General features: G+C 32.6%; 1 protein-coding gene across 2 annotated transcripts; it reads right to left on the reverse strand.

Annotated features, from left to right (window-relative positions):
* Positions 1–172: 172 nt before the first annotated feature.
* LOC144840152 (uncharacterized) lies at positions 173–19,959 on the reverse strand. Of its 2 annotated transcripts, XM_078695854.1 has the most exons (17): positions 19,870–19,959; positions 17,534–17,641; positions 15,392–15,633; positions 14,407–14,597; positions 12,104–12,228; positions 11,460–11,598; positions 6,540–6,654; positions 6,080–6,229; positions 5,819–5,859; positions 5,385–5,512; positions 4,809–5,192; positions 4,389–4,671; positions 3,727–3,914; positions 3,156–3,559; positions 2,703–2,808; positions 1,978–2,128; positions 173–1,462 (listed from the first exon to the last, which is right to left on the reverse strand). In XM_078695854.1, the coding sequence occupies exons 1-17, from the start codon at positions 19,942–19,944 to the stop codon at positions 1,344–1,346; spliced, it is 2,949 nt and encodes a 982-aa protein (XP_078551980.1). In that variant the 5' UTR covers positions 19,945–19,959; the 3' UTR covers positions 173–1,343. The 2 variants fall into 2 exon arrangements, with proteins under 2 accessions (XP_078551980.1, XP_078551981.1); XM_078695855.1 differs by lacking the exons at positions 1,978–2,128; positions 2,703–2,808 and having other exon boundaries at positions 3,367–3,559.
* Between the last annotated feature and the right edge of the window lie 5,626 nt (positions 19,960–25,585).

Here is a 25,585-nt window from a genome sequence, read left to right on the forward strand (position 1 = left end):
ATGACATTAAATGGACCTTTATGAGTACATGTGCTTTTCTCTAAAAGATTTGATTAATAAAGGCCCCGATATCGAGATCCGCGCCTACTAGGCTATGACAAAGTTCGCAGTATCAAATAACATATAATCATCTCTACAAAGAAAACTCTAATAATAAAACTAATATAAAGTATTTTAGGTAAATAGCATTTATTTAGATATCATTGCACATAACATTTAGAACAAGCAAACAATCAAAATGATAATATAGCAAAGCAAACATTGAACTATAAAGATGTTAATACTACTACGGTTCGACGAACTGAAAGGTGCAATCTTTTCTAAATATGTAGTGGAGCAGTAGCTTGGTGGTTAACGTACTTGCCTCACAATCCCAAGGTCCGGGGTTCAATCCTGACCTAATGGCGGGGTTCAATCCTGACCTAGTGGCAGGATTTATAACTACGACTCTTTCAACTCTACTCCCTAAGCCTCAAATGAGACTTAGTTTATAAGCACGATAAATTATAAAATAGTTTATCAATCCTGTAATTAGCGAGTTACTTGCTGATGGATGCGTATAAAAAAGTTCAGTTTATAATCAGGTATGTGTATTAGGGAAAAACTAACAAGGTAGACGTCTTAAATACGCTAGAATGTAAACTTACATATATTTTTTATAAACCAATATTTAGCACATTAATATTCATTTAGGCACTTCTGGTAGTAATTAAAAATAGATCAATAATGGGAACAGCCCTGAGGTAATTGTAATTGAACTAAAAATTATTATAGTATAAGCTCTGGAAAAACTAATAATTATCTACAATATTAGAAATGACAGCGCTATGTTTTCTTTGTTTATGTGTATACCGGCGGATAAGGATGACAAATCAATTTCATAAGTTAAAAAATGTCAGGTTCTGTCAACAAAGTAGTGCCACGTTCCATTGATTTAAATAAATATTTAACGTATGTGTAACGTAGCTAACTGGGTGGGGGGGGGGGGGGGGGGTATGATTTAACTTAATTTACATACACAAATTATACCTCGCATTGTATTATACTGATTGGAACACACAACCGCCGAGAGTATTACTGTATAAGTCTTGCTCTTGCTACTAATTAATTTAAACTCTATTAAGTCTACCAGAGTGAACACCTGACAAATAACAATGTCCTTAGTAAGCAAATGATGAAATAGCCATGATCAGAAGCTTATTTTGTCAGAAAGAAGATACATTCAAACTAAACCAATACTAATGTAGGTCTATATCATTATTAGTATAGGTGTCGTCGAAGAAGAGCGTGAACTTGACTCATTTATACACTAACTCGACTGATTTGCGAATCGCGAATTATGTTTAATTTTCATTGGAACCGGATCCACCCTTTTGATTATATCCAGCATTTTGTCCTCTTCCTCGTTGCCGTTGCCGTCTTCTTTGGTTCCCTTGCCCTTGTCCATTTGGTGAAACATCAACTACAATTAGTGAAGAACATTCAATGTTTGTATAAGTTTGCAATTTGGCACAAAAAATGAATAATAATAGTGACATTTTTTTTAGACGTAGTAATAATTTAGTTGACTTTTAACTGTCAACCTATCAGAACTAGAATAGGATAATTCGTGTCTCTTTTTTGAAAGTTACTTTAGATAAGAACTGAATGTTAAAATTGAATAATTGGTAATGGCAAACAAAATAAATAATGCAAAACCTGTACCAAACCGGACAATGGTTTAATTATCTGTTATGACGTATAAACAATTATTGTTTCGACAATGATTTTTTTAAAATAAATATATTTTTTAAACCAAAATGTTACGATTGGGTTTTGGGTTATTACTGTTTGTTATAACAGCTATACCATATCGAACCCTGATTACTCTCTCCTCTAAACGCTTTCCTCCTGTAGGTCTACTCTCATCTCTTATCACATCATCATTTACTGAAATCTAGTATATGCCCACTAGGTTGGCTGGCTATAATTTCTTACGTTTCATTGACTCCGCTGGTGGCACATAGGCAGGTGCCATTTCACCAAAATCTGCATTACCCAACATGCACAAGCCACGTGACCTCCGAATTCGGTCACATTCGTGCATATTTGAAGCATCACAAGCCACCATGCGGCATTTAACAATCACCTAACAATAGAATAGAGAAATTTAAAACAATGATGATCTTATTTAAACTTTCACTGTCAACCCCACTCCGACGGCTCTGAAACGGTTTCGTCACGCTATTTACAATGGCAGTTAGCAGATATAATCGTAAGTTGTCATAGTTAGCCTGTCTGCGTCCTAAACGTAGAGAACAACTTGGAATTGTTAATTAATTTTCATTTCCACTAAGTCTGTATCATTTTCACCTTGGTAATACAATTGTTATTGATAAAAAATTGTCGTAATGATCCTCGTTCAATCTTTGTTAATAGCTTTGATGTTACAGTAGTGTACTAAAGTATGGTACTCATCAAGCTATTTTGATTTTGTCTTAAGGTCAGCAATGTTATATAACACATTTGTTAGTAGAGGTTAAATATTGTTGAAAACGTGGATTATTGTCTTTTGTCTCCGTCCTATATTCTACTGCAATCAATGTGCAAAATGTTAATATTGAATGTCTGTCATATACTATGGTCGCTGTTACTGCCATGTTTCGTATTCGTCAACTTAGGTGCCCTAAGAAATAAATAGATGTTATTCATTATATCCTTACGTTGTGTTCCATTCCTTTGTTGATCAGGGCCAAAGTTGACATCGAGAAGCGTTTCGTGTATGTACCTGGCGTATCCAAGAACAGTAATGTTGGATCGAGTGGACATCTAAATAAAAGGTACGTATTATTTTAGTCAATATGCATGCGTTAGTCAGTTTACGAAGATTTAGATTAATCAATATTAGCCCATTCTTTAGCCTAATGAATGGAGTAAGTAACAAAATGGAGATGGAACTTTACACTAGATTATCGTGTATTATTTTTATTTCTTTTCTTTTTTTCATCACACACACACGCGCACGCACGATAAATCGTCAACATCAATATCGTTAAAAAACAAAAATAATAATTAATTTGAATCCAAAACTAGTCATTGTCATAAAGTTTCGTACGTTTTTTTACCGTTTATACATCAATGTCAATAATTCGTCATAACTGAGAAACCATATTTACCCATCTGAAATCATGACATAAGGAATGTCAAATTTGGTACAGGTTTTGTCTCTACTCGTAGCCCGACAGCTTTCAATCTCCAGAACCTTGTTCGTATCATAGGCATGGCCAGCAAAATACAACGTCTGTTCAAATGTAACGTTTGGTGGTGACGTGTATGGATTGATGAATTGTGCTGTTGGATACATCTCAAGATATGTGTTCATATTACCATTATTTCTGTACTTGTCGGACTGTACACCGGTGTTCGGATTAAACATCCTGTCCAGTTTAGTTCCAGTCACTTCACACATGTATCTTAACTCAACGTTGTGTTGACGGCGAGTAACTGGCGCACCTCTCATAACCGGCTCTGCGTCGTTCCGAAGTGTATTTGCATATCTTGTAATATCTGAAGTTATTGTCTGTAGCAGACAAAGCAGAAATATAATTATGCTATCACTAATAGAGTTATTTTTACATTTATAACGTAGTTTATTTTAATATTATTGCGGATTGATTGATTGAAATTAACATTCCAAAATAGCATTTTAAAATATAAATGTTCAATTATACACTAAAGAAAATATACCTTTTGTACGGTTCCACACTCATCATAATATGTCATAACTGCTATGTGTGTAGCATTGATTCTAGTAGCAACACAGTTAGGATCATGTAAATGAAGGAATCTGGCTGCAATACCTTTCGCTAGTCTAATTGGCACATAGAATGTCATTTTATAATCTTGGCAATCTACATACGGAACTGGTGGAGGTGCTGTTGAAATGAAAATAACTTTTCTGTTAACTTTGTCTAGACGTCTTCGATCGTATTGTATTAGGACGGTTCTTTCTTTCTTTCTATACACGTACGTACGATTTTATTTAATATAGTTTGATAGGGTTAAGCTTTATTTTTTGTTTTAAGTTTTTTTTCCTCTTTTGTGGCGTTAACCACTATTTATTCATTTCATCTTCAACAGATTAATACAATTATTTCTAATAATAATAATAACTATTTCATTGTTATTCTTACTTTGTTTGGTTTATATATATATATATATTTATATTTTTTTTTTTGTGATTTTATCAACGTTACTGTTCTTGGAATCAGAACATTAATATTTCTTTTCTGTTATCCACCTTTTTTCATAATTTTCTAATATTTTTTTTTTCTATAATTCTCAACATCTAAAATTGTAAACACTTAACTAATACATGTACTGTAGTAAGTTATCAATATTTAACTTACGTGTTTTAAAGGTCCATGCTGCCCTCGCAGATGGTTTTCTTGGAAGTTCATTTCGGCATGTATTCGGGTTGAAGCTAACAGCTACGCCACTCTCTACTCTCAGTTCATAAACATTACCATCTTCCAACACATTTAATGGTGCTCTCACGTTAATAATTGTTTTGTCATAATTGGGAAATATAACCTGGTTTCTGTTTCTTGCATCAAGTCTAGCAACTTCTCTCTCTCCATTTCTGGTCAGCTCCACCACGGTAACAAAAGCTGCTGAAGTCGGTCGCTCAATCTATATAAGAACACCGCATATAAAAATGAACTTCAATAAATTTATCCTATTTTATTGTTTTTAAATTGTATTTCATTGAATTTTATTACTACATAGAAAATGTTCAGACAATCATGGCGATAACACCATCGGCTTACTTCTTTGTTGAATTTAATGGTCCAAGTTTCTTCTCCGTCAATCTTGATATCAGGTCTTGGAAAAGAACCGCCTTTGACAACTTTGGGTGGAGCAGCGGGCGTACAGGCTTGCGTACCAAATACCCACATAGACTCATCATTTGGTTTTGCAGCTGGTGAGTTGCCACATGGATCTTTATAGTAGACCAATCCGGTACCAGCTTCAACTTGAATTGAGTACATCACGCCGTCTTTTAGTTTATTCAGTGGTGGTCTAAATCGTGCGGTATCACCCATTAACGTAACCTGATTCCTATTTTTAACATCATATTTTGCGATAGTCTTCTGACCTTTTCGTCCAATTTCTACAATTTTGATGTAAGCTGCGTGCTCTGGGCGTTCGATCTATATTATTTGAAAAAAAACCTCATGCAAAATTGAATATGGTAATGTAGACAAAGACTGTTTTGTGTGTAAAGTGGAAATATGAATATAATATGGTTGTAAAATAAGTATATACTTAACAAAAAGGGAAATAGGACAAAAAAGAGTGTAATATCTTAAGTACAGTACTAAAAAGTATAAGTATAACATTACTGGTTTGTCGAACTTGACTTTCCATGTTGCTGGAGGATTCTTGCCAAATTGAGTTCCAGGTCCTGGTGTCGACTGCAATGGAAGAATCCTTGCAGGTTGTACGTCTTCGGTTGCTTTTGGTAATTTGTCTATTTTATTAGAAATTTAATTTGAAAATAAAAATCACAGCGTTGAATTATTAAGCAGATGTTATTTACTTTTAGGCCTAAATATATTTCAGTACGCTACACGGTGACAATTTTAACGTAACGGTTTTATAGTACTTTACTGTATAACCAAGTGAATTATATCTTCAGACCTTATCGGGGCAAACATAATTTGTTTGTTGGTGTGTAATCATCGAACTGATATTTTTACAACCATTTCGTGGTTTTCAAAAGGATGTATGATTGTGAGATATGATTTGTATGTTTAAAACATGATAGTGTACTTACTGGAGACAATAATTCTCCCACACACTGGATCACTTTGTATCCTATAGTGAAAGAGAGCAATAACACAGAATACTTTATATATACATATCACATTTTTAGATATATTTTAGTCCTGTAATAATGTTTATATGATTAAAGTTTAAAATAGTTTCAAACTGCAATACATTCCATATAGAATGTTGCTTTGATTTACTTTATTTGGATTTGTAGAATGTGTGATTTTAATGATGTAGGTATGTACATATTCAATTTTTTCCTTACCAATTGTTATCTAGACCAGAGTAACAATAAGAAACTGTTCTTGGTCGGTTTGATGAGTATGATAGCTGTGCCACAACCTTCTTGTCCGGTGGTGGACGAACATATCGCTTGGTCATACCGTCAGGTGGGCTCATAGGAAGTCCAATAACGCTATAAAGCAAAAGTATACTATTATAAAATTCTATCGTTATTTAGGTTAATACAAATCATAAAATAAGAAATGGCTAAGACATGGATTTTAAGCCTATAATTGAGAATGTAACCGTTTGAACTAAAAATGATCGAAACTTTGAAGTCTAAATATGCATTAAATGTCTTTGAGTTGTTACTTGCTTATTTAAATAGACCTTCTAATTTAAACTAACTTTTAACTAAAATAAAATAAATGTTGGTCATGGGTCTACAAGTTGTATTTGAATACCGTAATGCATACACTTTTGAAATATCAACATTTATTTACTTATTGGCGTCTGATTTAGGATCAATTTTGGCGACAATGGTTCCTGTCCATCTTTCGCCAACTCTAATAATATCGCAACTAGGCCCATCAACTTTGGGTCCGACACAGCTTCCGGCTGAAAGAGATTGAAATAATAAAGTTTACACATTCAACATTTGATTATTAGATGATTGGATTGTCTATGTCATAGACTGTTGTGAACAAGATATTAAAGCAATTATACCCATACCTATACTAAGATTCAATTTATTTCTTACACAATAATAATTTGTTAATTATAAAACTTTATTATGGTTATCACGAATGTTGAGTTTAATAGTAAAGTGAATTTCATATCAGTAACAGCGATGGCGCCAGGATCTTTCCGACGCGAGGGCTAAATTCCCCGACGGGGGCATCACTAGGCTGGGGGGCTAGTCTAGTTTAGCTGGCGCCACCACTGATCAGTAAACTTAATTTGTGTTAAAAAGCCTATTGTTTCAATTTTCGCGAGTAAACCCCAACCAATTTACACAGATAGAATACCGGTACCAATATTAATTTATTTACATCTTTGTACAAATTTAATGGTTGGGCTATATTTCAAACATAAGAAACAAATTAATATTTAAAAAAATCTAATTTCAATTCCAATTGTTTTGTTTTTAAGGCCACCAAAGCGTTTTTTATCACTATTTCCCCGAAAATGTACTCACACACTGTGATTCTCAAATAGAAACACATCAAAGATTAACAATTGCAGTCGCGTGCGCAAATTTGAGTTAGTGTTTACCGACCGACTGACACAGTGGGCTAGTTGTACGCGACTAAAAATAATTGAAACTTGCAATCAAAAAGAATATAAAAACTTGTGAACTTCTCTCAGTGAATGCTACTGCAGTACTAATACTGTATTTACAATAATAATAATAAAAATCTGGTCTTCCTGATTTGAGGTTTGACATTTCGTCTTGGACGACTTCTGTCTAGACAGTCTGAATTATAATGTTCCTTGCCTTCCGTATGTCACTGGTGGTGCATGTAGAATTTAAGGAGCTCCAGCTTTTTCCTTGTAGAGTGATTGGTGATGCAAGACCTGCAAGACCCAATGGGTCAAATAGGCTGTTGACCACAGACAAAACCACCCTTCGCCCAACAAGGAGTTGTTGAGTGGTCCTGACAACTTTGTTGAGAGACACACCTTTCCACACTCTGCGCTTGAAAAGAACACTACCCTTATTTTGCCTGTTTTCTGTGGGTGATAAACTCTGAACATGGGGAGGTACCATCGTTCTTTTTCTTCTTCTATGGGCGGTGCTACTTCTGCGTGTTTTTTTGTTACCATGTTTCCAATAAATTTGATGAATTGTTTCTTCTGTTCTTAGATAAATTTTTATTATATTTTGTACAAACTATTGAATCTTCATTGAGCCAGATCATGATTGTCCGGTAGAGGTTGGCTTAACGGCTTGAATGGTAGAGGAGCTACCCAACAACTCTTTATGTTCATGAACTGACGATCCTCAACAGACATTGCAGGCTTATCATCGTTTTCTCCAACCTTAAATACTGTTTCAGGCTCGTTGTCCCCGTTTTGCTCGCTCAAGTGAATCGCTTTAGGGCAGACTGGGAACTGTGTGACAATCGCCTTTTATACATTGATTTGCTGCAGTGGCGGTTGAACTTCGTCTAAACATGTTTCGCTGACAATTACCCAACCTAGACCGAGTCGTTGAGCGTAAGGAGCATCGTCTGGGCCATTTATCTGTTCTCTGACTTTGTGTGCTTGTACTACATTTGATGTGTTCCGGAAGTGATCAAATAATTGTGCTTTAGCTGACGCCTCAGCTTCACGGTTTTCTGGGAAGATCAATACCTTGCAAATTTTAGAACATGCACGTCCGCCGGGAATGTTTTTGTACACTTTAGTACAAAGCGGCGAGAGTGAATGATTAACTCCATCTTCCCTCTCCTGGCTGTCTTGTTGTGAGGTTGGAGCAGAAGAATCTTGATGTGGAGTTAATACAGGAGATTCTTAACTATCGTAACTATCGGATTTACACCATGTTCTAAGTCCAGTGACAGTAATACGGAGTACAGCCCTTCTTTTGTTTACTTCATGAAGAAGGTGTTTAAGTTTACGAAGCTAGCTTCAGGTGGTCCCTGAGTTGGAATTCTTCAAGTCGTCTGAGTAGGTCCCTTTCAATGACTTCTGGAGCACCATACGTTTTGTCCAGATTTTCCCATACCATGTAAACTTTTCTCGGGATTATTTACATTGATGGCTCTAAGAGGCATCGTAAGTTGTAATGACTGCTCCCCAAACCACTTGGGTCATTGGTGACTCTCTTGAACGTTGCCTTCCAAGGTCTTTAGTTGGCTGTCTTGTCATCCGATTTTAGAAGACCTGAAGCCACAAGCTCTTTCCGCATAAGATGATTTGTTAATGCATCAACTGCTGGGAAACTGGAATGGTCGGCAGGTGCAGTTGTTGGTAACTGCATGGATTGCCGTTGGTTCTTCCTAAGGGATGGGTGTGAAATGTCCGGTCACATAGTATTCTGTGCGTTGAGCCGAACTCTGAGGAGGCGGCAGACCCAGACGTTCAGATAAACTTGTGGTGTGACTTGGAGGTCTAAATTATCTTCGTAGGCTGCTACTTCTGCTGTTGCCATGGCGGCTTCTTTCTAGTCACGTGCAACGCGACTCTACAGCTCAATATGTCGGTCGGTTGGTCGGTCGGTTGGTCGGTTGGTCGGTAAACACTAACTTGAGCACGCGACTGCAGCCATGTATATGGCCTTGTTCAGCTTAAAGAAGATAGAAATCTGCTTATTGTTGAGCCTTTTGTCTTTCCAGTTCAGCTTCTTTACGCATAATTTCTGCTTCTCTTCGGGCAAACTCAGGAGTTTGGCTTTAGTAATTTCTGGTTGTCGATGATTGAGTACTGACATGATCATCTTCTGGAGACGGTCGTTGTGCAGGTAGCAATGGTTGCTGTTGGTGAATTGTCACGATGGATGCAAGCCTTGGTTCCGATGCTGATAGTCGATTTATTCTGTCTAATAAACGATCTTTTTGACTATCCAACTTGTAGTTTCTTCCAGATCTTGTAGACACGTTGAATGTTGAGTAGTGCTTTTACTGTGTTGCTACTGTAGCAGTGAATGCTACTGTAGTACTAATACGGTATATACAATATACAAATCAAGCCAATGCATTGAAAAGTCCAAACTACTGAGAATACAGTGTAGTACCGATGTCGAAACTAGCAATAAGCATAGTAACAATTAAAGTTAAAATTGACTAGTGGACTAACTACAGTACATTTTTATATTAAGGATAACTATACTAAGTAAATTTTTAAAAACATTTATTTGGAGACAAAATAAATATTATTCTGGTTATTCGATAACTTGAAAAAGTTGAAATGATTAGATAACTAGGCATACTGTAGAATCTAGGGTTATCTTATTTAAATGTACGTTTAAATACGTAGGTCTAAGTACTTACAACGATTAATAATATTTTTTTAAAACTTAACATAAACATATAAATTGTCATCATCATTATCATGAAGTGATACAATTGGAAATTGTCATATAATAAAGATAGGATATTAAGATGACATTTAGCTCAATATATTAACTTTTGGGAAGGTACGACGTTCTGATCTTTTTTGATCATAATACCAAAAAAAATAATATCAAGTGAACATAATTTGTCCTCTTTTTTTCCATCTCGCAAATTAGTGCAGTATGACGATGTTTAAGTCATGACCTTTCACGTCTCAGTCGAGAATGCCTCATAAGTTGAAGAAACTTTCTTAATAGTGAAAGCTGATGAGTCAATGCGTTGACTCATCACGGTGTTTAGCTAACGTGTTGCATCAACAAGCTGTTTCTTCAACGCGTTGTGAATCTAAAGTCAATGCGTTAAATTACCTACCACATTTGGTGGGGTAGATTGATAGCATTGTATTATTTTTCAACGGTGTTTTCTTACTTTATTAATTGGTAATACACAAATCAACATGATTTATTCATTCATGTATTGTTTCAATACAAATAAACACTTAAAATTGGCTCTACTTTTTGTTATGTGTGTGAAGGCTCAAATACAGTAAACCAAATGGGCTTTAAGACTGAGCATCCAAAGGACATTCCATTATTCATTGTAGTATAATAGTAAGGTAAATAAACATACAAAGACTTCGTACAATTAATGACCAAACAGAAATTTGTATCGTCAAAAAAAGCAAGATGCATCCTATAAAATAGTAGTAAACTACATTAGCATTAGATGAATATTGTTGAATTAGATATTTCTTATTTTTCATTGAAAATATAGATGACAATAACTTATTCCATAAAAAAAGAAAAACGTGCTTATATAAACGAATATAATATTTAAAAATATAAGACAATTTAAAAAAAACAATAAAAGCCATCCATGGACATCAGGCTGGCAAATAATATTATTAAAAAAAAACAATAATATAATAAATAATGTAATGTTATTACAATAATAATTATATGGTAATGATTATATGATTATATAAAAGGATTATCGATATAATAATTATTTATTAATAGTAAAACTGTGTATTATATATAATGTATATAGTTATTTTCAATTCTACAGGAATATTACACGAGAAACCATTCAATTATAGGTTTTTAATTCCAGTATTAGCCGCTGTCCTGTATGTAGTATGTGTATAACAACTTTTCTAAATTATCCGATCATATTATCAAAATGAATCCAAAGTAGTTTTTCTAACTTATTTTTCAGACACGGTAACATAATTATTCAGAGACACAGTCGAGTCCAGCTGGTAAACAATTTTCGAATAAGATTTTGTTTTCTTTTTGGCAAGTTGTCTGTATTTAGAGATAGTAATCTAGGTTAAATAAAATTAGAATGTTTGCTCAAACTTACGTTCAGTAACATTAAGTAAAAATTGGAACGGGATAGCGCTTTTTGCTTGCCCGGTCGCCTTATCAATATCTTCAACTATAATTGTGGCAGCGTACCATCCGGGATCACCTTCAGCAGGAAATGTTAAGCGGCACCGATTCTGTTGAAAATTAACACTATAAGTTATCATTGACTTAATATTTACTTTTAAGTGGGGATTAGGGCTAAGTCCCAGGAGATTATTTTGGGCTTGAATGTGGTGTAGACAGGATAAATCACTATTACATTATTGGCATAATAACCATGGTCAATTCCTGATCCTGCATATTTTTACAATAATAAATGATTTTGAATTGCAAAACAAAATATATGACCTAAAAGGTGAGTTGTGATTTTGGAAATAGATATGACGGTGGTCTTATGAATGGTGTTTTAACAGTTCATAGCAAGTTTAAAATTAATTGACTTCTATCCATAAATTCATTCGGTACATTTTAAGAGATTACAATTATCTCACATTTGCTGCCATTTATTTTTACTTAAAAAAAATTGCATTATTTAGTGTAGTGTGCATGTCTAATTGGGATAGTTTTGATAAAAATAGAGAAAATCTATTTTTAATGTTATCATTATTTATTTTGAATATATTAAATGAATAATCATACCGAGTCCAGTTCGGCGTAATCAGTTGCTTGTCCACATACTCGTCTACCCTGTGTGTCCGGTGGGCACTCGTTCTTTTGAAGCTCAGCCCATCTACATCGTACATTATCGCCATCAGGATCAGTAGCTAGACGAATTCAATAGTTTATAATTAATAGGCCTACCTATTTCAAAATAGCTAACCAAAAATGGCTAGATGTAAGTTTGAACTTTCGTTCAATATTTAAAGACATTTATGGATTTTAAGGAGATTGTGTGTCAGAAATAATCTCTTTATACGATGATAATAACACAAATATCTAAAACAATATTAAATAAATAATTATATATATATATATATATATATAATATTGTTTATTTATTCATTCGTACATTTATTTGTGTTTTTTCAATAAACAAATCTTGGATTTATTTAGATATTTTCTGTACGCTGTTATTATAAAAACAAAGACTTACATTATAACATTTGATCGATAAGGACATATTTCTACTGAAGAATATCGCATAACGTACATAATTCTTGAGAAAAAAAAATAGGCGTGGATTGGTAATAAAGGCAACAACCAAACAATGTGAAGCCCCATTTGGCTTCACAGGTTTTTTTGAAATATATTGATTGAAATATATATTTATACTGGGTAACCTCTTCAGTCAAAGACTGGTCTCCCAGAGGGCCCAGTTGGTGATCAGTGGCTGTGATGTACTAATACACCGGGGTAACCCCCTACTCGTCTCGAAAGATGTACTAGGTTCTTTAAAGTGCACACGAGCTAGATGTGTACACTGGACCTACGGTTTATAGTCCTTATCCGAGAAGACTCGTTCTACCACCAGAACCATGGAGTGAGTGAGCCTCGAACCCCTGCCGATGTTATGGCTACGTAATTACGGTTCCACTGTCTTAACCGCTCGGCCACTCACTCACTTACTTTTGTTTGTAATTTTAATAGCAGTTTGGTTACTGTTATACTATGTGATAAAGTACAGTGCATTCAACTTGAGCACAATAAAAAGTGAAGTTTATTATTAGAAGGTAGTTATACACTTTTTATTATTCTTATTCTGCTGTTAACTTTACTTGTTTTACCTTACTTACATTTTTTTTGGATTAGTTTTATTAATTACCCATCACCTTTTGTCAATCAAATGTATTCTTTCCCCCTCTGTTGAAAGTTGAAGCATTATATGCACGTACTGCTTACTTCATAAAAGTTAAACTAAATTGTTTAATACGGTATTAGATGACAATATTACTTTTTTGTATATAGTTCATGGGATTTAGCTAAAAAAAACCTTTTTTGGAAACATTAGAAATGTTTTTTGATTAACTGTTTTCTTTAGACCCCAAATGAACACAATTATCAACGTTAGGCCATTTTTGGACACTGGAAAGAATACAAATCTGCATAATTTAAATTGGAGACAATTTTTTATAACTACCCTATATCGTGGAAGTCATTGTTACAGACAATTAATTATGGTGTTTAGATTCACTTTAAATTAAACATTTTGTCAAACAATGGAAGTGCTATTTTTGACAAATAATAATCTATATTATTAGTAATAGGTCTTCTGATGGTCATTTCTGTTGATATTAAAGACACAAGGATATAATAATATTGTTACCATTTTACTAGTTTCTCATGATAGCTGATAATATCTAGCACTATGTCATGTTATAGACAATAGACTTTGAGTCATGTCAGCCAGAATTTATACGAAAATAATATTGATATTCATTTCCGTTCAATGTCTTTATCCTATCTACAAATCGTCTGTAGATAATCAACTTGCTCTGCAAACCTAACAATTTATCTAGGACGAAAATCTAAACTAATATAATATTGTCTGTTAATATAGCATAATTCCAGACTTTCAAATTATTGATTTTATCATGATCTCTAGTGAAATTATTTTTTGTAAACAAAGGAAATGCTAGACTGGCGATCACTCTTCAAATCAATCTGGTTCTTTGTATGATTGAAGGAACAATCTGTATTCTCTCATAACGGTAAAATATTATTATACTGTATAAGCTTCGTTTAAATAAGAAATTAAGGAACACTACACGTTAAGCTTATACTGCTTGAACGCAAAAAAAAAATCATTTTGCAGTTTAATACAAACATCAATCATGTCCTTATAATGTACTAAAGTAGTGAAAACTATTGTAGGTTGACAGCAATATTTTTTTTAAAATTATGCTGTTTCTTTCTGTTAAAATATGTAATTTTTTGAATAGAACATTTTTCAGATTAAACAATTTATACACTACAATGGGGAAAAAAAACGAGCTGAAGCATACCTTCTATTGGGATAATGCTGGTGCATCCTTTACGAACAGTAAATACAGGTAACATAGTAACAACTGGAGAATGGTTAGGTATTGACAGATCCACTTTTGTTACCATTCGCCAACACGTCTGCATACCGTAGTTCTCTAACTCTACCCAGTTACTGGATTGTCGGCATTCTGATTCCGGCTCCACCTGGTATCTAAAGGGAGATGTGCAATTGTCATTAAAGTTATTGTGATTGGTCCATGGTCGATTCCCTCGTTTTCTTTTGTAAAAAAAAACACAGTGATTTGATGTTGTATATTTCCATCTTTATTAAAACCAGGGCTATGACCCATGCTTCTGTAACTTTACATTTAGAAACAATAAGTAAGAGAATAAAGCATTGTGCATTTTATGTTGAAAGCTGCCTATGTTGTACCTTCCATATTGGTACTTCTTGAACCTGAAATTTGAAATTAATTAAATCAAAACAAATATTATTTTGACGGGAGTCAACACTTATTACTATTACTTATTATTTCCTTATGGTACAAACTACGATGTTGCTTGTTAGAATTCAACCGTTTTCATCAGGGAAACGTGTAAGAATACTGAATGTTTCGTGAGTTCAGAAACCTGTTCGATCAATGTGTCTCTATTATACGGATTGACGGATTTGTTTAATGTTGGCTAGGGCAATCAGGTAATATTGAATCGGTTGGTTTACCAATAAAGTTACTTGGTCTTTAGATAGAATACATTTCTTAAACGTCGTTTAGCATCATTTATAGAATTATAGACTTTTCAAAGAAGCTCCTGAACTAACAGTAAACAATACTATTTGTTATGAATAGAGAATTTTAAATATAAAATTGTTGAAAAATATTGAAATAAGCATCTCGTCAATGCATCTGAACTATCAATGTCATGTGTATTGCTTGTTTTCCTTTTCTTGTATATTGTTGACAATGATCATAACGAATGAATGTGTTTCCAAATTGATACACTTACATCATTGTGAATTTTGGTCTGTCAGCTTCATATATTATCGACCCTTGCACGATGCTCCAGTCCTGGTCTACACTGTACTCCATGCATTTGTATGTGAGAGGTCCAGCTATCGTTTGGTTTGTAGCACATTCTGCGCATTTTAAAACGACATTGTATTCACCTGTCAAAACCTGACCAATCTCGGTACACCCATATTCAGTACCCCACCCTCGACGTGCAGCTAGACGCCATGTTACTTCTAGCTGAAAAAAAAAATGTATTTATTTTCGATAAAAAAAAAGATTTTATAAGCAACGTAAGTAAAATATAGTTATTTAATTATGTAATATTTGCTACTTCATTTCAATTTTGGAACTAAATACTATCAAAAGAAAAACATTTATATGTTTTTTTTTTAATGAGTAATATTACGATAATGTTGTCTGAATCTGCATGTCTCCGTGTATTGTTGAACAATTATCTGTCTAGTCAGACATTCGAAAAAAGATTCTTAATACATGCTGGACAAAAAATAACAACGTCAGCCTAAAGTTATGAAGATAATGATTCACCTATATTATTTCCATAACATGCTTAAAAGTAACTATCATGTAGAGTTTCCCACAATCTAAATTCGTTCGTACCCGCGACGTTATGCGTTTCCTGGCTTGTACCTTAATTGTAAAGTTTGAAATTTTGCCGAGATGACGCACGCTCTACGGGGAATTTTACTAAACACGTGATGAGGTTTTTTGGCAAAGGAGAGTGCAATTTAGTCTACTAAAAAGGAAACTTTGGGCATGAAACCACAAGAAGGCGTTAAAGGGTGGTAAAAACGGTTAATTTTGTTTTTGTTCTTCATCGTAACTTGCGACAAGCAGCTTTTAACGAAATAAATATTCTATTTATAAATCATATTATTTTTATGATTTATTGTGATTCTAAGGGTAAACATTAAGTAGTACTTTAGTATTAGTTTTATTTAGTATCTATTTGTGTTTAAAGTTAACCATCATTAAATAACTACTAATTCAATTGATTAATTATTTATAAATGCAATAGACTTATAATGTTAAATTGTATTGATAGTTTTTATGTAATGTTCAAACCTTTAATTATTATATTATATTTTAATAATTGTGACATCTGTACTTTTTATATCTAATGCATCTGTAAAAATGTGAATATATTTATAGTTACAAAAATATATTGTATCTTGTAGCAAAGTCAAGTTTGTACTTTTAATATTTAAGACTGTTTGATGTAATAACATCTTCAGACTATACTTGTTGTGCAATAAGCCATTTTATAACACACAGATTCTTGTCATTCTTGCAGTGGAAATGCAGTAGAGCAGCCATTTATAAACAATAACATTAAATATAGCAAAATGTACTAATTTAAACCCAAAAGGTTTATACTAATACTTGATGGTTGAACAAATGAAATGTATTACTTTATTTCTACTTATCTTAATATAATTTGTTTCATGTTGATTATCTACTAGACATTTTTTAAAAATCAGGCCTAACCATATAAAAAATATATTTACACACTATAAAAGCTGATAGTATTCTTCGATTGAGATTTAGGACACAATCTTAAAAGGATCTAGGATTGCCTTCTCGATGATCTAAATCGTCAATGAAACTAAAAACACTATTTTTATTACCAATAATACTTAAGTTTATTACCAATGTACATTCTATTAATAATGTATCCACAGAGACATACAAAAACCACTTCAAGTAGAAAGTAATGCAAATAGGAAATGATCATCAATTCATACAAATAATGACAACAATATCGAAACGTAATATTATGAACTTAATATTTTTATTTCACGTAGAGAGAACCTACAAACATCTCAGTAAAGGATGAGCATGCTGCCAGAAGGTTGGAGCTGGGTATATTAGTTTAAGATAGACAAACAATGGCTTGCCATCGACATATCATTTGATATACTGTACTATTACATCATTCATTTCATTTCGCAGTGTTTAAAGTTTTAAAATCGTTATACCACCAGAACCATCGATCGAGTGAGCCGGAATATCTATTTATAATGATTATCGCTATAGATCATTTAGTATAGGATGGATTATTTTGTGTTGTTTTTCTATGTGTCTATTTGAAATTGTTGCATCCAAGTAATCATCTTACCTTATTTCTGCCAAGTCTTTCATAGCTAAACGTTCCGCCACGAAAGTGCAAAGCTGAAGCTATGTACACGATGCAAATAAGGCCAAAGATTATATATCGCATCTCTATCTGTGTAACCAAAACGTAAACATAAGGAATTGAATTAATATGTGTATAGATACGGATGTCGTGTAATGAACGATTTCCTGTATAAATTAAAATCGAATGTGACTCAATCGAAGTAGAGTTAAAATACAATTTTGAATCGCTTGTTTGTTTTAAATACTACCATAGCAGACAGACCACGTCCAAGATCGTCTGTTCGAGTCTAACATTTGTCTAAACCAATCTAAACCAATGTTAGTGAAGGTTAAGTCGGTTTCCTCAAAGCCGATCATGTGATTGAAAGGAATGTAGTCAGGAACACTTTGTCATAGGCCTATGACATGTCGTATTTTAAGTGTTGTATATTTCATGCACATACACCAGATATGGTAATGCGCGCTAAATTTTAAAATGTGAATTTGTGTACGTAACGCTCTGGAGCTTTTGACAATCAACTAATAAAAATGGAAAAATACATTTCAAATGTTTTCTATCTACAATCAATTCCAATGTCATGGCAGCGGGTGTTTCATTTCAGCAATTTGTATGGTTTTCTATCTAGGCCTATTCCAATTTTTGTTATGTGTTTAATCACAATAATTTCTAAATTTAAAATCAGATATCAATAGATCTGTAACATTTTTATAAAGAAATAATTTATTTATTTTTATTAATAATAATAATAATAATAATCAGATGAATGATAGGCATAAGTACTAATGTTTAAAAAAATGCAGCATACTGTAAGCCTAATAAAGAAATACCTATTGCACAACGTGAAGATTTTTTTATTAACTTGTACAAAACTTTTACATCGGTACAGAAAGAAAGGTATTCACAATCTAAACACATATTTCAAATCATGGTTGCAGTTTTGAAAATTAAAAATTGTATGTTTTCTATACACCAGCAAGTTGTGTGTTTTGTTTACAATTAAGTGTTGCTTCAGTGTTTTTTGGTACATTTTTATTAAAATTAAATTAAGATTAAGTAGAAACATTTTCTTTTAGATATTTGGGATGACTATCTATATAAACAATTGTACAATAGATCTAACTTAGGTCTACAGTACCTATTCAATTCACTTTGTTTAATAAAATATACAAATATTTATTTATACTACATAATATATGCAATATCTTTATGGTTGAGCAAATTGAAAGTCATTCAACCACTTTATTAAATGAAAAGTTGTCGTATCCAGTAGTATCATTTACAACAATCAATTTAATACTACTTCTACCATAAACTGACTGTTCTTAGGCATTAAGAATCATTTGACGTTAATACAATTCCTGTTAAAAGCAATACAAAGTGGTCGGGTAATGACGTTGCAACTTTATATCAATACATTGTTAATCTTGCTTATTTTTTGATCTAAAACACACATGTGTTCGCAGCTAATATTTTTTGAAATGTCATATAACATAATAATATTAAATTGTGCTATAAATTGTAATTAAACATTACATATTAACTAATTAATCACCTACCTACAATCACTAACCTCTCCAATCACTTCTCTGCATAGTAATTTGTGAACATAAAACACTGTAGGCCTTTTGTCCTTAGTTACGGACATACTGTAGAGCAGCATTACTTAAAAGCAGTTCGTTACTGACGACAGGTTTATGTTATGATATTATTACAAATTATAACAATAAAATAAAAGCAGCCTAGTATAGGCCTATTTTTTTTCAAAATGATTTTTAAGTTTATCTGAAATTTAATTTTGTTTACCTTAATGTCATTTGAATATTGTATTATTTTGTGTAATTTACATGTTTTTTATTAAATCATCAAACAATTAATTATTATTTCATAAACACCACAGAAAACAAATTAACATTTTAAAAGGTTAGGCCTATAGGTACTGAATTATAGGTTACTCAAATACAAATAAGCTATCGAAACTTATACTGACATTGGTATTTGTGCATACTAATAGTATTACAATATAACTGTATATGATTGATTAAACAAATTGATGTTGTCTAACAATATAAATATAGATAATTGTACATAGTAGGTGCTGAAACAGATACAACATATGTTTATAAAGTACAAACATGCTGTTCTCTATTTTTACTGTCGAATAGTAATCGCAATGCTGTTTAAATAACCTTCAATAGTTATTCTACAGAGACAACGATTACAGAATCGGAGAGTCGTCTAATGTTATGACATAAAATAAGTTTAAAATTTTAGAAATGGAAATGTGTTATGTGATACAATAGAAGAAATTTACTTACCAATAGTCTTTCCCCTGTTACTCTGCTCAATTGTAAAAGTATGAATATAGTGTTTGTTAGTTCACTGCCGTCCATTTATACTCTGCCAGACCGCATTCGCTTAAGCTGATTTCCCGTTCGAAAGTATTCCCTCGACACAACTCAACACTACAGTTCACTTTGGCTAAATGACGCGTGTACAGACGATAGGTTAACGCACTGGCTGGTCGTGTTGCGTTGCTTTTAAAATATCGTACGTTGTTTTACCAGAAAGCAAACTGTGTTTTAGCGTTTGATTAACCCATTGGGACTGGGTATTGTTTGTTGTTTTCATTTTGTGCCAGCTGTTATAAAAGTAATTTTGTATTGTTATTTTTCTGTCAACTTAATGTAAATCTGTTGTGATAATCAGTGTAGTACCGACCGTAACCAATTAGTTAAAATAAACCCGTTATGCCCTATAGTATTATCTATGTACAATATCCTAAAAGGACTAACAAAAATGATATTTGAACAATAATTATAGCATTAATACGTAAAGATGACCGTGCTTTGGTATTTCTCAAATTCAACTTTACAATAAATGTACAGATACTTTAAAATAAATCAATCTATCACATCTCAATTTGAGAGCATCACTATTCTTTTCAGGAAGTATAAAATTATCTTCAAATTTCGTTGGCTTTTTCAAAAGTTCATCTTTCATATGACGCATGATTTTGGCGCCTGTCTAAAAACTATCCACCAATCATAATCTTAAATTACTTAGTTTCATTAATAAAAACTATAATAGTAGCTTAAACATTATTTATGTCGATAAAAACAATATTATTCGAAAGTGGAATATTGTGCATTTCTTATTTTTATAAATTTGTTTAAAACTACACTAGGTCTATTATCGTTACGAAAACAAAATTGCAAAAGGTCGTGAACTATTTCTACACAATTAAATATGCCAATTCAAATTTCTGTGTAGTACCGTATGAAATAGATACAAAAATGACCCGATCTGACAAAACCCTACTTTTTTATGTAATTTTGTATTTTGTTTATATATTTCGATTACTTGAATCATAAGCTTTGCAATGGTATTTATTTCGTAAAAATTTAGTAAATGTTTAAAAAGTTATTACATTTATAAACTTACAAATCATTCAATTAATTTACGAGAAAATCGCGTTTTGCAATAAAAGTTTGCAATAAAATTCTTTTTGATACACGCTGAAAACTCACCCGCGATTTTGGACTAAGACACGATGACGTCATACCAGGAAGTGTGTGCGATATTTTAGCAGTGTTGACATGATGGTCAGTTTTATTGATTTCAGATGCCTTTTAAACCTATTTTAGTCACTCGAATTAACCCTTTTACACTATTGAAAAGCAGCATTATAACGTCTATGGAACGCCTCCTCTGCCTCACGTCCTTTATGACTAAAATGGCTGGCAAAACTATTAAAGACATTTTGGAATATAGAGGACGTAAAGCACGCGGTGTAGTAGTAGACAGCGTGAGTTGCTGTAGTATAAAGTTTGAATAGCCTTAGTTTTACAGCCGTCTAATAAACGTCACGTGATATTCGATTTTGTCGATAGATGGCGGTATAAATTACGCAATATTTGACTGCATGACGATTGGTGTGTACTGCATAACGATTGGTGTGTACTGCATGACGATTGGTGTGTACTGCATGACGATTGGTGTGTACTTCATGACCATTTGTGTGTACTGCATGACGATTGGTGTGTACTGCATGACGATTGGTGTGTACTGCATGATGTTTGGTGTGTACTGTATTACGATTGGTGTGTACCTGCATGATAAATGTGAACTGAAGGCAGAGGAGGCGTTCCATAATGTACTGCATGATAAATGTGAACTGAAGGCAGAGGAGGCGTTTCATATCGACAAGCTTTAGTAGTAAACTAGCCTAGACAAATTAAGCGCCTGGTAGAGTCACAGGTAATTGCTAGCTATTAAACATTGTATTGACGATTACATTTGTTTTTTATAACGTGGAAGATTCGCTGTGATGTTTGGGATAGAATCCGATGATTGGTTGAAAGGAAATATAATATAAAAGGACTGGACAATACATTAAATAAAATAAAATAATTAAGAGCCGATTGGATATATAGAACGTATAAATAAAATTATTTATTGACAATAATAAGATAAGCTAGGCTTAGTAGGTATACATCCATAAATAAAAATATATATTTAATAGCCCAAAATATACAATAAAATTGGATTTATGACGTGAATTGTTTTTAACTTGTATATTTTACTACAGAATAAACAAATACACTACATCTATTCCAGAACACTTTACCTTGAATAAATCGTTTTTATTCCAATTTACTATTATGCTGTATGTAAAAAGAAAATAACCTCCCAAAAATGTAAACAACTTTGTTATTGCGATGATGCGCCATAGCAACACATGCAGTTCGCTGTTCCAGAAACTTAAGAACCGAAGTTTATGAAATTATGTCATAGTAAATCAAAGTTTTAATTGGTTCCTTCTTTAAACTCCGCCCTAAAACTAATTTAAATGGATGAGCTTTATTTTGATGTGTGACCTTTCAACATTGTGCAGCGAACTGGCGATCAAAATGTCGTCAAACTCGCCAACTTTTAACTGAATTTACGCAAAATTTTATCGTAGATCGTGAATAAATTGTTAGGCTTGAGGAAAATACAGATTTTTAAAACTATATTTTTTCATAATTTTAATTAAATTTCGGGAGTTTAAATAAGGAAGACGTATTATTAAATAGTGAAATAGTTTGAAAATGCAAAAACATGTAATCTGCCAGGGTAGTCATCATGAAGCATGAATTAAGTCTTTAACATAGATTAAGAAGAGAAGGGGGCCCAGAATGGATCCATGAAGAACGCCGCATGTAACAGAAAGAAGTTCAGAAAAGTGGGCGTAAATTGCGTTCTATTATTCAGGTAGCTCGTAAGAAGGGAAACTGGTATGCCTCGGATGCCATAATATTTAAGTTTTGATAGGAGGATTGTATGGTCGATTGTATCGAACGCCTTTGAGAGATCAAGAAATAAGCCAATGGTTTTTTAGACAAAGCGGAAGAAATTGTGTTTTGGGTATCTAGAAGTGCAAGTTCAGTAGAATGATTAGGCCTGAAGCCGTATTGATTGCTTTGAAGAATGTTGTGTGAAGAGAGGAAGTTGTTGAGTCTGTTATAAATAAGCCATTAAAGTATTTTAAAAAAAACATAAAAATAAATGGGGATCGTCCTTTTTGAAGATTGGAATTACTTTGGCAGTTTTAAAAGATGACGGAAATGTACCAGAGGACAAAGACAGATTGAAAATATGGGAGAGGGGTTTGATAATGAAAGGTGAAATATCTTTTATAACTTTAGGATCGATGTCATCAGGACCGGGGCTTTTTTCCGTTTTTAAATTTTGAAATGATTTCAAGAATGTCTTTACCAGATGTAGGTGAGAAGAAGATTGAGTTTTTAATTTGGTTCTTAAGGTAGTTTGAAAAGTTACCAGAGTGAGCATTAATATTATTAGCAAGGTTTGGGCCGATTTCTGTAAAGTAATGATTACATTTGGATGCAATGACTAGATCAGTAATTTTAGTGTTATTATCTAAGAAGAAACTAGGGGTTTTTGTGGATGTTTTTGCCAAGAATATTGTTTATTGTTTGCCAAGTTTTTTTTTATATTACTTTTATAATTGTTAAATTTGTTTGCAAAATGCTGTTTGCAAGATACTTTGATATATCTAGTGAGTTTGTTTCGATATGTAACATAATTGGTTTTATTAGTTATGTAAGGTATTTTGATGTATTTTTATATAGTTTATTTCGAGTTTTAATTGATTTTATTATTCCTGTTGTAATCCAAGGTTTGTTTAGTTTCCGATTGTTAATTTTCTTTTTGGTCATAAGCAGGTGTGTATTATATAGTGAGGACAATTTGTCAACAAAAATATCATATGATTCGTTAGCAGAATCACTGCGGTACACCGGTAGACGATTTAGTTATGATTCTAGTTGGCTTGTCAATAAGGGGGTAGAAGGAAGCTGAATACATAATGTTAAGAAATTCGTTCCTAGGACCATGTATACTGCCCTACTTTGAGAAAAGGGCTTAACTACATTTTTTGTTGTTGAGATTTTTGTCTTATTTGACTCTTGGGGGTATACTTGAATTGACCAGTTATCCCAAAATATGTCTCTAAATATGACATTTATAATAGTAATTATTATTATTGGGGCTTATCTACAAACACCTATAGAAATAATTTGACAAAAGGCCTCAACTACAGTAATTGTTACAGAAAACCGATAACAGTAGGATGAAAAATGAGGCAGATTAATGCTCTTAGGAGAAAAGCCTTTTTCATATATTTTGTACTTATTTTTCAAATTAACTTATCTAAATCACAGTTATAATTTATTTTAACTAAAGTTACTAAATGTTTTGGTAAATGTTCATAAAAAATCAAACAAAATAACTTGTGCCCTGTTTTGGAACTATATCCCGCCATTTTAAAGTACAAATAATTTGAGAAAAGGCTTTACCTGCAATTTGACTCCCCAAAATAAAAAAATAATAATTGAAAATTTATGTAAGATATTTATTATGTACTTAATAAATAAAATATTACATGAACTTTTGTAATGAAAAACAAAAACACTTTTCCCAAAGTATAGTGTGCTTCATAAGATCGAGATTGAAGTCACCACAAATAAATGAATACTTGTTTTCATTATTTAGTGTGTCTATAGATTTGAAGAGGTTATCAAGGAATGGATAGGTGGAGCTACTTGGTGGTCTATATACAATGCCTACTATACTGTTTTTTGATTTGGTATTGACTTTTATAAAAAGAGATTCATATGTTGGGCTAGATGGTAGGCTTATGTCATTTCTAATTTTATAATTTAATTCGTTTGAAACGATCAGATTGTACAGCAGTATAGCCATTGATATGAGTGAGGGGAGGGGGAGTATTATTATTGTCAAACCATGTTTCACTGAAGGCGATGGTTGAGAATTTATGGTTTAATTTATGAAGATAATTGGTTATATAGTTTATGCGGGAATTCATATGTATTATACTTAGACTGCTATCTATGTTACTTGTTGACATTGAATGTATCGCTTAGATAGTATTCACACTTTTCGTTGGAGTTTGTTGTATCATTATCGTAGTCAGTATCGTTGTTTATTTCAAATGGATTAATTTTTAGATTTTGGAGCTTTAAGAAATTTATGATGTGATTATTTTAAAGTTGATTTACTTAGTGTTTGAATTCATCTTCCTCGATTATGTGATTGAAAGGAAATATTTCACTGAGACACTTACAACAATATAAATCGTTTGGGATATGTCGACTATTTGGTAGAGAGGTTGGAGAACAAATTGAGTGGGCGGGCATGTTACAAATAGCGCAGTTGACTTGTGTGTCGTTTACCCTTAAACAATTATTACAGAACATACATAACATTGATATACGTTGATATTATAAAGGAAAAAAAATAATAATGAATAAATCAATGCATATGCATGTACACACATATATAAAGTTTTTAAATGTACGAGTTATCAAAAGAATAAGTAAGTAGTAAGTAATATTAAGCCTACTATAATCGCACACTCAATACTTTAAAATTGACGCGATAGCGGTATCAATAATCATTGTTTCCTTAATCGGGTTGTATTTAAATCTTCTTAACGCAATAATGTTT

Source organism: Antedon bifida, chromosome 4, assembly GCF_963402885.1.
Source record: "Antedon bifida chromosome 4, ecAntBifi1.1, whole genome shotgun sequence".
NCBI classification, from domain to species: Eukaryota; Metazoa; Echinodermata; class Crinoidea; order Comatulida; family Antedonidae; genus Antedon; species Antedon bifida.

What these genes read in the sequence shown, in the direction of transcription:
- LOC144840152 (XM_078695854.1), bottom strand. Translation starts at nt 19,944, where the DNA reads ATGGACGGCAGTGAACTAACAAACACTATATTCATACTTTTACAATTG. An exon ending in AAAGACTTGGCAGAAATAAG is followed by an intron (nt 15,634 to 17,533) that starts GTAAGATGATTA and finishes TTTTTTTTTCAG; the next exon opens with CTAGAAGTAACATGGCGTCT. An exon ending in TTTACTTAATGTTACTGAAC is followed by an intron (nt 6,655 to 11,459) that starts GTAAGTTTGAGC and finishes AATCTCTTTCAG; the next exon opens with CCGGAAGCTGTGTCGGACCC.